Source organism: Passer domesticus, chromosome 17, assembly GCF_036417665.1.
Source record: "Passer domesticus isolate bPasDom1 chromosome 17, bPasDom1.hap1, whole genome shotgun sequence".
Lineage (NCBI taxonomy): Eukaryota > Metazoa > Chordata > Aves > Passeriformes > Passeridae > Passer > Passer domesticus.
The window spans coordinates 1991608-2003418 of NC_087490.1; the positions used below are offsets into that span (position 1 = coordinate 1991608).

The 11811-nt window shown below is 63.9% G+C and overlaps 1 protein-coding gene across 1 annotated transcript; it reads left to right on the forward strand.

The window, feature by feature from the left end:
• The first annotated feature begins 2348 nt into the window (after nucleotides 1-2348).
• On the forward strand, nucleotides 2349-8404 carry TESC (tescalcin). Its single transcript, XM_064392656.1, has 8 exons — nucleotides 2349-2507; nucleotides 5781-5850; nucleotides 6852-6932; nucleotides 7143-7282; nucleotides 7444-7505; nucleotides 7573-7680; nucleotides 8024-8071; nucleotides 8144-8404. The coding sequence occupies exons 1-8, from the start codon at nucleotides 2450-2452 to the stop codon at nucleotides 8219-8221; spliced, it is 645 nt and encodes a 214-aa protein (XP_064248726.1). The 5' UTR covers nucleotides 2349-2449; the 3' UTR covers nucleotides 8222-8404.
• Nucleotides 8405-11811: the final 3407 nt, after the last annotated feature.

Consider the following 11811-nt stretch of genomic DNA (forward strand, 5'->3'; position numbering starts at 1 on the left):
ATCTGGGGGGGCAGGGGAGCTGGAAACCCCCCCAGGATCCACCCAGGGTGACCAGGAGAACTGGAAACCCCCCCAGGATCCACCCAGGGTGACCAGGAGAGCTGGAAACCCCCAGGATACACTCAGGGTGACCAGGAGAGCTGGAAACCCCCAGGATACACCCAGGGTAATGAGGGAGAGCTGGAATCTCCCAGGATACACCCAGGGTGACCAGGAGAGCTGGAATCCCCCAGGATCCACCCAGGGTGACCAGGAGAGCTGGAATCCCCCAGGATCCACCCAGGGTGACCAGGAGAGCTGGAATCCCCCAGGATACACCCAGGGTGACCAGGAGAGCTGGAATCCCTCGGGATACACCCAGGGTGACCAGGAGAGCTGGAATCCCCCAGGATACACCCAGGGTGACCAGGAGAGCTGGAATCCCTCGGGATACACCCAGGGTGACCAGGAGAGCTGGAATCCCCCAGGACAGCTCTGTGTCCGTGCTGGAGCAGCCTCTTGGAATGCACCTGGCTGCCCATCCACAGTCCAGCACTGTGGGAACACCTCTGTGGGATGGTGGGGTGACATTTGGGTTCACCTGTGCCCCTCCCCTCCTGGCACTGTCACCTTTGCCCCGAGGGGACAGCAGTGGATCCCAAAAGCTCCGTGTGTCTGTGGTGATGTCTGGGTCCGTGGTGTCTGTAAGTGGGGGTTTGTCCTGTCCTGTCTGTGTGCAGCTCTCCCTGTGGGGCTTTTGGAGAAGGTGGAATTGCCTCCCCTTCTGTCCCACCAGGTGCAAAGCCAGGCCAGGTCTCTGCTGTGCAGTGCCACAGTCCTTGGGAGCAGGGGGTGAATGCCCTGCTCTCCCTTCCCTTCCCGTGTCACAGCCACCCCTGCTGGGGACAGAACAGCCCCGTGCTGGCATGTGGGAATCCAGGGGGTGCAGGGAAAAATCCAGAACGAGGGAAGAGGAGGCTGGGAAGGGGCAGGAAGTGTCTGGGTGGTGAGGAAAAGCCAGGACTGGTTCCAGGCTTTGCCACTGCGTGCTGGCACTCGGGGGAGTCCCAGGCAGTGCCATCCCCAGGGGGCAGTGCCATTCCCAGCGGGCAGTGCCATTCCCGGGCACTGTCCTGGGGGCAGCAGCATCCCCGGGAGGTTTCTCCACCCTTGCAGGCCGAGGTCTGGGTGTGCTGCTGCTCCTGGCCAGGCTGAGGAGCTGCTGGTGCCCTCCAGCAGCCATGGGACAGGGAGGGACAGGGAGGGACAGCTCCTGGGTCCTTTGGGAAGCTCTTCCAGCCCCTTTGGAGCCAGCCTCACACAGCCGAGGGCAGGCAGTGAGGCCTCTGACAAACCATGGGAGTTTATCTCCAATCTCTGCAGGAAAACCAAGCCCCAGGAGCATGCAGAGCAGCCAGCCCTGCTGGGGCCAGGGAGAGCTGTGTCCTCTGGGGCAGGAGGATGAGAGGAGGAAGGGCTGCTCTGGCCTGGAGAAGGGTCCCTGGGCTCTCTGGTCCCTTCCAGGCCACCTCCACCTGCACAGCAGCTGGCTCCAGGTGCTCCTGAGCCATTCTGGGCATCTCCAGGGATACCCCAGCTCTGGGGGCCCTGCCTGCCTCCCTAGTGGGGGACACGGGTCTGTGGGCAGGGACAGAGTGCTGCGGGGATTTCCCACCTCCCGCCCTCCTCCTCCTGGGCTGGGCACAATTCCACCTTGGATGGAAAACTGCTGGCCCAGGAAGGGAGGGTGAGGAGCCCTGAGCCCCAGGGCCCCTGACCCTGCCAGCTGAGGTTGCAAGATGGGGACATCTCTCCTTTCTCCGTTTTTATTTATAAACAGGTATTTTCCTGGACAGCTGGAGGTTGGAAATGATTTCATTCCTTTCCTGTTTATATTTGGCTTTAAACAAATAAACAACACTGACTTGCTACCTGCTGCCGGTGTGCTGTGCTCTTTGAGCTGCTCCCACCCCTCTGCTCTTCCCTGTGCCCGGGGGAGGGTGACATGTCCCTGGCAGTGCCAGCCTGGCACCGGGGAGATGGGGACAGAACCCCCCGCCCTGCCAAAGCTGCCTCCTGGGGAAGCCCCCCACCCCTTATGGGGGTGCTGGGTCACCTCTGGGCGCCCCCCTTGTCCCTGCCCGCCCAGGGGGCGCAGCCCGGGGTTCAGGAGGAGCTGCCGCGGGGAGACCCCGGCCCCGTTCCGCTCCGGGGTACCCGGGGTGTCTGGGGGCACGGCCGGGGGCTCCGGGTGCCAGCAGCCGCTGCCGGGGCTGTCCCCGCTGCCCAGGCTCCCGGTGCCAGCAGCCGCTGCCGGGGCTGTCCCCGCTGCCGAGCTCCGGCCCCGCTGCCTCCGGGCGGGGCGCGCAGGGCCCGGGGCCGCCTCCCCTCCCCTCCCGCCGCGCCCGCCCTCCAAAGCGGCGGCGGCTCCGGTGCAGCGCCCGCGGCGGCGCTCCCGGCACGGCCCGGGATGGGCTCCGCGCACTCCGTGCCCGCCGAGATGCGGGAGCTGGCGGACAGGACGGGCTGTGAGTACCGGGGACCCTGCCCGTCCGAGCCCCCGGCGGAGGGGACACAGCACCCGGGAGGGGGGGCTCTGCGGGCCCTGTCACCCGCGGGGGGTGCGGGAGGTGCCAGCCGGGAAGGGGGAGGGGGGAAAAAGAAAATGTCACCTGGGTGTCCGGGGGGCTGCGGGAGGTGACGCTCGGGCGGGGCAGGGGATGAGGACATGTGCGACCCGCGGGGAGGGCGCAGGGAATGTCCCTCGGGAGGGTGCAGAGGTGTCACCTGGGCTGGGGAGAGCAGGATGTGTGTGACACCGGGGGATGGAGCGGGGGAGGGGACAGGGGATAGGAGAGGAGGGTGTAGGACTGTCACCAGAGGGTGCCAGCATGTCACCCGGGGCGTGCAGCCGTGTCCCCGCTGCCACCGCGCCACGAGCCAGGGCGTCGAGCGGCCACACGTGCGAGCCCCAGCCGGGCTCTGCCCACCCGCGCCACCCGCAGGGCACTGTCCCCGCAGGGCCGAGAGGGTCCGGTGACTGTTCCCAGTGCTGCTGCTGCTCCTGGGGCCACATCTCCCTTCCTCTCCCTTCATCTCCCTCTCCTCTCCTCTCCTCTCCTCTCCTCTCCTCTCCTCTCCTCTCCTCTCCTCTCCTCTCCTCTCCTCTCCTCTCCTCTCCTCTCCTCTCCTCTCCTCTCCTCTCCTCTCCTCTCCCAGGGAGGGCTGAGCCCCCCGTACCCCACTGAGCCCCCCGTACTCCACTGAGCCCCCCCGCCGGACTCAGGAGCTTGGGGAGCCCGCGGGGTGCCAGCCTGGCAGCCCGGGGTGGCAGGAGGATTTTGGGGAGCCCCCTGGCCCGGGGATCCGGCAGCAGCATCTCAGGCACAGGCGGCACCTGCCCGTGGGAGGCTCCTCCCCGGTGCCCCGTGGATCAACCCCAGGGCAGGGTTTGCGAGGGCAGCACCCAGAAATCTCGTGGAAACCAGAGGAGGGAGGGCACGGGGAGCCCACAGCTCCAGGCATGTCCGGGGTGCCCGTCCTGTGCTCCCCGCGGTATTCACAGAGCTCCCCGGCTGCCAGAATCCCGGGATTTCAGGAGATTCGCAGCCTTGCTGCTGGGCTCCGAGCTCACCGGGGCACTGCAGCCACCCTCGGGCCGTGCGAGGAGCAGGGACAGGGCAGGGACAGGGCAGGGACAGGGCAGAGCCTCCTGCAGGTGCCCACGGCTCCTTCCTTTGCCGTGTCCCCGCGGAGGGACACCCGAGGGGCTGCTCGGGGCTCCTTCCCTCCCTCCCTGCGAGGGCTCCATCCCAGTCTGCTGCAGCGTCTGTCCGGAGTGAATGGCTCTTCCCGGGATGCTGTGACCATCCCTGCAGCCAGGCTGCTCCCACGGGAGCCTGAGCCCCCCCAGTGCTCCTGAGCACCCCCTGAGCCCCTTCTGAGCCCCCCCTGAGCCCCCTCTGAGCCCCCCCAGTGCCCCTGAGCCCCCCCAGTGCCCCTTTCCCTTTCCCCAAGCAGCACAAACCACGCGAGGCTGGGAGCAGCGAGCCCGGCTCCCTTTGGTTTAAATCCCATTTTTCCCCCATTAGCAGAGGCTGCCGTGCTTGGACACGGGCCTGCAGCATCAGGATGCTTCTCAGGGACACGAGCAGCCTCTGCTGCCCTTGAGCCAGCCCTTCCTCCAGCAAAGCTTTTGCCTTTTCTGCAGATTTCCCCTTTTTTCTCTGGAAAGCAGCCGAGCTGTGCCACCTTCACAGGCAGAGCTGCCCCGAGAGGAGCACCTGGGATGGGACAGAGGCAGCAGAAGCCTCCTCCAGCCCTTCAGGGCCAGCCCAGCCACGAGCACCCAGCCTCTGACCCCAGTTTTTGTCCTCTTGGTGCCTGGGACGTTTTTCTGAGAGATCAAAGCTTTTTGGTGTGCACCCAAGGCCCCGATGCCGAGGCTTGGTGGCCCAGCTGCTCCCACGGTGGCGTCACGCAGAGGGTGACAGGTCACTGCTGCAGGGCCAAAGCTGGAAAGCAAAGTGCAGGGAAAGTTTCCATGGGACAGCAGCAGAGCAGCAGCCAGCAGGGGCTGGGGAGGAAATGATGGATCAGGGGGGCCTGGCCATCATCACCTGGGGCCAGGGGGCTCAGGGGGGCTCGGGGGTGTGAAGGGCATCCTGGGGACACGCAGGCAGGCTCAGGGCCCTGCTCCCTCCCTGTCCCTGCAGCCCAGAAGGTTCCCAGGCTGTTATCAGGGCTCTGAAGGCCCAGCCCCGCTGATCAATGCAGCTGCTATTTCCAGGCCGTGGAGCAGCGCTGGGAAAGCAAAGGACATTATTTAAACATCATAAAAGGCAGCGAGGGAGGCAGCCCAGCCCAGCTCTGACCCTGCTGTCGTGCTGCAATTAACCCTTTGCAGCCCTTGAGGTGTGTTTGTGTCTCTCCATGGTGCCAGGAGTGTCCCGGGCTGGCCCTGCCCCTGCCCAGCCCCAGCCGGGGCTGCAGGACCCTGGGGGCCCAGCTGGAGCCCAGACAGACCCCCAGATCCCAGACACACAGCTCCCCTGGCTCCTGGGAATGGCCCCGTCAATATTTGCGCAGCAGTCAGGCTCTGGGGGTTAGAGCTTGGTTACAGCCCCAGGGGAGCAGCAGGGGAAGATAAACTGGGGGATCAGGGCACTGGGGAGGCTCTGCTGAGCCCCAGCACTCAGGGAGCCCAAAGGAGCTGCTGGTCCCCCCTTCCAGCCCTGCCTGGGATGGGGTGGGTGCATCCCTGGGGCAGTGCCCACCCATGGTTTGTGGCTCACCCCGGGCAGTGGCAGCAATTTCAAAGCCAGGAGTTGATTTTGGGGTCTGCTGTGCCCCCTCAGTGTCCTTTCCTCTCCCCTGGCTGCTGTCAGGATTCTGATCCCGGAGTTATTTCCTGCAGCAGCCGTGGCTGTGGACATGGAGGAGCCTCCAGGCAGAGCTGTCCTGGGGCAGGGGCAGAGGAGCTGCCTGGGCACAGCTCTGCCCACGGTGCCAGCGACCCCAGAGGAAAAGCCAAGCCTGTTCCCGTGGGCTGGCACCAGGATCCTGAGCTGGGGGTGGGATCACTGTGCCACTCCATGCCAGGGATCCCTGCAGGGAATAACCCAGCCCTTGGCACCGTCCTGGGAGCCAGCCCCGGGCACGGGGACACAGAGGGACACTGGGAGAGGGGGGTGGCAGGGTCGTGCCCAGGACCCTGCCCCGCTGCCGGGGTGGGACGGGCTCAGAGGGTCCCGGGGGTCCCCGGAGCTCAGCCCCTGTCACCTCTCTCCTTCCCCCGGCAGTCACCTCTGAACAGATCGAGCACCTGCACCGGCGCTTCAAGCAGCTGAGCCAGGACCAGCTGACGATCCGGTACGGGAACGGGCCCGGGACAACGCTGGCCCGGGACAGTGCCAGCCCGGGACAGTGCCAGCCCGGGACAATGCCAGCCTCAATTCAATCCCAGCCCGGCTGCAATCCTGGCTCCAGGGCAATCCCAGCCCCGGGACAATGCCAGCCCCGGGACAATGCCAGCCCGGCTGCAATCCCAGCCCCACTGCAATCCCGGCCCCATGTAATTCCAGTCCCATGACAATCCCGGCCCCACGACAATTCCCCATGCAATCCCAGCCCCAGAGCAATCCCAGCCCAATTACAATCCCAGCCCCTCTGCAATTCCAGCCTCACATCCAGGGCCACCCCCAGCATCTCCCCCTTCCCTGGGCTGGTCCAGGGCTGGGATTCTGAGTGTCTCTCCCTGAGCCAGCTCCTGCAGCGTGGCCTTGCAAATATTCCAAGGAAAACACACAATAACCCACTGGCCTGGGAGCAGGGGCTCTCCAGAAAAACATCTCATCCTCCCCAGGTTTAAAATCAGTTCTGGGGAGGGAAGGGGGTTCCAGGTGCTCCTCTCCCTCTCCTCGGTGGCTGCACAGGGAAGGGGGAGAGCTCCGAGCTCCCGCTGCTCCCAGGGTTATTTCTCGGCTCGTTTGCTTTATAAATCCCAGAGATCAAATGCCCAGCCCGGGCTCAGCACGAAGCTGAGGGGAGGGTGGGCAGCAGGATCTCCTTGCTGTGCCCTGGGGAGCCCTGCTTGAGGCTTTTTTCCTGGGAAAACTCCACAATCCGTGGCAGGTGGAGCCATGCAAAGGGCCCAGGGTCATCCCCAGCGCTTTCCCAAGTCCCATTCTAGTGGGACAAAATCCCTGAGCACGGACTTGCTCTCAGTCTGAACAGAAGAAAAAAGGGGTTTTTATCCAAAATCCCTTTATTTTTCTGTGCTTTGGAAGAAAGGGTTGGGTCCCTTGGGGGCTCTCAGGGCTTTCCCTCCTCCCCAGCTCCCTCACGCTCAGGGCTCTCTGTGCCCTTTGCAGCAAGGAGAACTTTGACAGCATTCCCGACCTGGAGTTCAACCCCATCCGGGGGAAAATCGTCCACGCCTTTTTTGACAAGCGGTGAGCACCCCCCGCACCCCGGGAGGGGGGATTTATCCTCTGGGAATGGGGTGGGGCTGGGCGAGGACCTTCCCCCCGAAGGCTGGGGTGGAGCCAGGTGGGAAATGAGACGTTTAAGGTGAATCTCGGGGACAAACCAGTCCGAGGGTGTGGTGATGCTGGGGGTGGGAGGCCGGGGCTCCCCATCACCGAGGGCTCCGGCACCCCCAGGAACCTGCGGCAGGAGTCGGAGGGGCTGGCGGACGAGATCACCTTCGAGGACTTCCTGACCATCATGTCCTACTTCAGACCCATCGAGATGAACATGGACGAGGAGCAGCTCGACCGCTTCCGCAAGGAGAAGCTGAAATGTGAGGCTCTCCCCAGGCAGAGCCCGGGCTGTGGGGCTGTGGGGCTGGGGGCTGTGGGGCTGGGGGCTGTGGGGCTGTGGGGCTGTGGGGCTGGGGGGCTGTGGGGCTGGGGGCTGGGGAAGGGGCTGCCCTGACCCTGCCGTCCCCTCCTGTCCCCCCAGTCCTGTTCCACATGTACGACTCGGACCACGACGGGAAGATCACGCTGCAGGAGTACAGAAATGTAACGTGGGCTCCCCCCCCTGCCCCGTGCCCCCCTCCCGGGCCTGGCCTGACCCTGTGCCTTGCAGGTGGTGGAGGAGCTGCTCTCAGGGAACCCCCACCTGGAGAAGGAGTCGGCTCGATCCATCGCCGACGGGGCCATGATGGAGGCGGCCAGCATCTGCGTGGGACAAATGGTGGGAGCTACTTCCTGCTCTGAGGGGCTCTGCTGCCATCAAAAATGGGGCTGGAAGGTGTCCCTGCTTCCCAGGGCATCTCCCTGTGCCACAGCTGCTCTGGCTGGAGGTGTTTTTTGCAGGCAGCAGCTTCCAGGGTGATGTTTTCTCATGAGCATCCCACAAACCCCATCCTTACTGCCTGTGGAAAGGGCTGCTCCTCACAGCCGGGGGGGTTTGGGGATGTGTTTGGGGCTGGCCATGGGGCACAGGGCAGGAACCCGTGGGAGATGTGTCCCCAGCCCCAGGGGACATCCCTGGGCCACCCCTCCCCATCACTGCGATGTTTCCTCTCCTGCGGCAGGGCCCGGATCAGGTGTACGAGGGCATCACCTTCGAGGACTTCCTTAAGGTCAGTGACACCCCCGTGTCCCCAGGAGCGGGGCCGGGTGTGGCCCTGGCCCCTCAGCCCTGTCCCTGGCAGATGTGGCAGGGCATCGACATCGAGACCAAGATGCACGTGCGCTTCCTCAACGTGGACACCATCGCCCACTGCTACTGAGGGGCAGGAGGAGGAGGAGGAAGAGGAGGAAGAGGAGGAGGAAGAGGAAGAGGAGCCAGCAGCAGCTCCGTGTCCTGGCTCTCAGCTCAGTCTCTGCCCCTCCCGTGTGCCTGTTCCACGCTGGGGCTGCCCTCTAGAAACATCAGAGCCTTTTATCTGTAATAAAAGAAATTTCTCTTTTTAGTCCTCGCTGAGAAACACTCCGTCCATCCATCACTCCGTGGTGGAGTGTTCCCCTGAGCAGAAAGCCTCCACAAATCCTGGCTGCCCCACAAATCTGGGTTTTTAGGCTCTGCCAGGAGCTGATCCCAGGCTGTGGGAGAGGCAGGGGCGGGGATGCAGAGGGGCAGGAGGTGAAGGCAGCACCCTCAGCACCTGCAGGGACAGCCACGTCCCGCTCTGCACCCTGCAGGGAAGCTGGTGGCAGCCACAAGGAATATTCCCATTGAATCCCAAAGCAGGAGGAGCCCCGGCAGGCAGCAGGGACACGGGACGTGGGCTCCTGGCAACCAGGTGGCTTCTGCCCCCACATGTTCCCGCTGAACAGGCGCAGGGACCGCGTTGTTTACCGGCGCTGATGACTGCGGGGCTCCAGGCGGCTTTCTGTCTCTAAGGCAGCCTGAGCTGGGAGGGAGGGAGGAGGGGAAAAGGGCAATGGCTATTTTTAGGAAAGCAGGGAATATTTATTTGTTTTATCAAAAAAAACCCAGCTTCTCCTGGTGACAGGGGCCGGCGCTGGGAGCAGCACAGCCAGAGGGTGAGGGGCTGGGCAGTGATGGGTGTGCAGCCACCCCTGGGTCACCCCTGTCTCTGGGTCACCCCTGCCCCTCCCTGGATCACCCTTCTGTCCCTGGGTCACCCCTGGGTCACCCCTCTGTCCCTGGGTCACCCCTCTGTCCCTGGGTCACTCCTGTGTCACCCCTCTGTCCCTCCCTGTGTCGCCCCTGGCTCAGGGCAACATTTCCTCCTTCTTTTCCTCATTGTTGGGGGTCTCTGCTCTGCACCCCCACACTGAGGGTTCATTTAGGGCTTCTGTCCCCTCCCAAGTCCCCGTGTACGTCCGGAGCCGCTGGAGCTGAGCCGGGAGCCGCTCAGGGGACGTCCCGCCTGGGAATGTCCCGCCTGGGAATGTCCCGCCTGGGAATGTCCCATCTGGGAATGTCGCACCTGGGAATGTCGCGCCGGTGGGGCCGGGCCGGGTGGGAGGGCGCGGTGGGGCTGGAGCTCCCGGCTCTCCCGGAGGAGAGGAGCCCCTGCAGCGCTCCTGGTGCTGCCCCACAGCCTGGGCTCCGGGATTCCCTCCTTGGGCCCCTCTGGGCACCCCCATGATCACCACCATCACCTCCTCCTTCTTCTCCTCCTCTTCCTCCTCCCCCCGTGCCGGACCCCAGCGCTCCCTCCCCACCCCATGCACACGAGGGCACAACCCGCAGCTCCTCCCCAAATCCCCAAGTTTCCGCGGCCAGCCCAGGCTCCTTTCCCTGTTTTCCCCCCAAATTCCCACCCAGCGCTGCGGGACCCCCCGGTCCCCGATCCAGCCCAAGCTCCCGCTCGGTCCTGGCTGCCTGCAGGGTCCGTTCTGCCCCACGTCTCCCCGCTGGCGCTGCAGGGGTTAACAGAGCCCGGGGTCCAACTCCCGATTTCCTCGGAGGAATCATCCGAGAGGATCCCAGCAAGGCAGGGGAGTGGAGGCCAGGAGGAGTGAAGAGCATGGATGAGAGGATAATTATTATCCCTTGAGTTAATTAGCTATAACTCCCTGGAGTTAATTAGTTGCCCCCGAAATTCTACGTGGCAAGAAAAGCGAGGGAAGTTGGGAAACAGAGGCAGGACCCAACAGAAAGTGGCTGCAGCGTTTTCCCTTTGCTTGTGCCGGGAATTCCCGGTGGGAAATGGGAGAGGGGAGAGCGGGAGGGAGGGAGGGAGGAGAGGGAAAGGAGCCGATCCCAGGCCCGGCAAAGGGATGGAGAGCCCCAGGCATGGGCAGGAGCAGCGTGTTCCACACAGCAAAACGGGGATAATCGTCCTGAGCATCACAGGGAAATCTGGCAGAGCCCCGGGAAAGCTGGCAAGGACAAAGCTCCTGCCACAGCAAAATCCTGCAAAGCCCAGAGCGTCCATAAGGGAAAATGGTTCAGTTGTGGGGCCGGGAGAGTGGACGTGGCACAGAGCTCCGTGCAGATCCCAGGGGGAAATGGAGTTGGAGCTGCCTCACAACAACCGGGAAACTCCAGGGAGGCTGAAAGGGCTGGGCAGCACCAGAGAGAGCAGCAGCTCCTGGGAGTGGAGAGGGAACAGAGGGGCTGGAGAGGGGACAGAGGGACCCCAGGACTGGAGAGGGACAGAGGGACCCCGGGGCTGGAGAGGGACAGAGGGACCCCAAAGCCAGAGAGGGACAGAGGGACCCCAGGGCTGCAGGGCAGGGACCCTGGGCAGGTGGGTGCTGGCACAGAGGTTGGCACAGAGGTTGGCACAAAGCCTGACCCATCTCCCCACCATCCCCCCTCATCCATCAGCCACACTGGAGCTTGGGAAAGGCAGGACAGACCAAACAAGGGGACAGCTGGCCAGAGCAGCAGAGCAGAGGCAGCACAGACCCCACAGCCACCTGCAGCTGATATTTCTAAGCTGGATTTTGAGGAGTTCCTCGTTCCTTTGAGTGGCACTGGCTGAGACAGGGGTGACAGAGGAAGCCCCCTCCTGCTGTTCTCCCATGAAGAGGAATTTGGCCCAGAGGCTGGAGATCCACATTTCTGGATGAAAATCTGCCAGTGCAGATTCTTTTCCTGGCTAAAAATCTGCCAGATAAATCCTGACCTGAACAAGCCCTTCCCACAGGTTTGTGCTGCACAATCCACCAGGAGCTCATCAGCTTTGGGGCCCCCAGCCCCTGCTGCCCCCAGCCCCTGCTGCCCCACCTTCCCCCTGGCAGCAGGGAGGACTCCAGCTCCGGGTACCTGGAGTTCCAGGAGCATCCACAGGAGGTGGAAATGAGCAGGCAAATGTCACTGGAGGAGAAGAGGGGGCAAGAGGACATGAACAATTCCTGCACCACGTCAGAGCACCTGCACTCACCCCTCAGTGACAGCAGCAGGGACAGGAGTGACAGTGGTGGGCAGGGCAGGAGAGCAGAGCTGGCTGGGAAAGGACACAGGGTGGGGAGAAAAGGGTTCAGAGACCCCCAGAGCACCTCAGAAAAGCACCTCTGCTACCTCTGCTCCTCCTCCCAGCACTCCTCAGATCAGGAGAGGGATGGCAGCCCCTGAAACCCCGGGGTGGCTCTTCCCTCCCTGACTGGGGACACCGACCGAGGCTAAAAGCACTTTCTGGGGCTGTGCTGGAGGCTGGGGCCAGGAGCAGAGCAGGGCACTGGGGATGCCAGCAGGGCTCTGCAGTGTCCTGCCCTGCAGGATGGTGTGCCAGGCTCCCCTGGGGCTGCTCCTGTGGCACACACACAAACGGATCCCTGTGGCACACACAGATCCCTGTGGCACACCCAGATCCCTGTGGCACACACACACACACACACAGATCCCTGTGATCCCACATTCCCTCCGAGCAGGGATCCCTCTCACCAGGACACAGGCTCC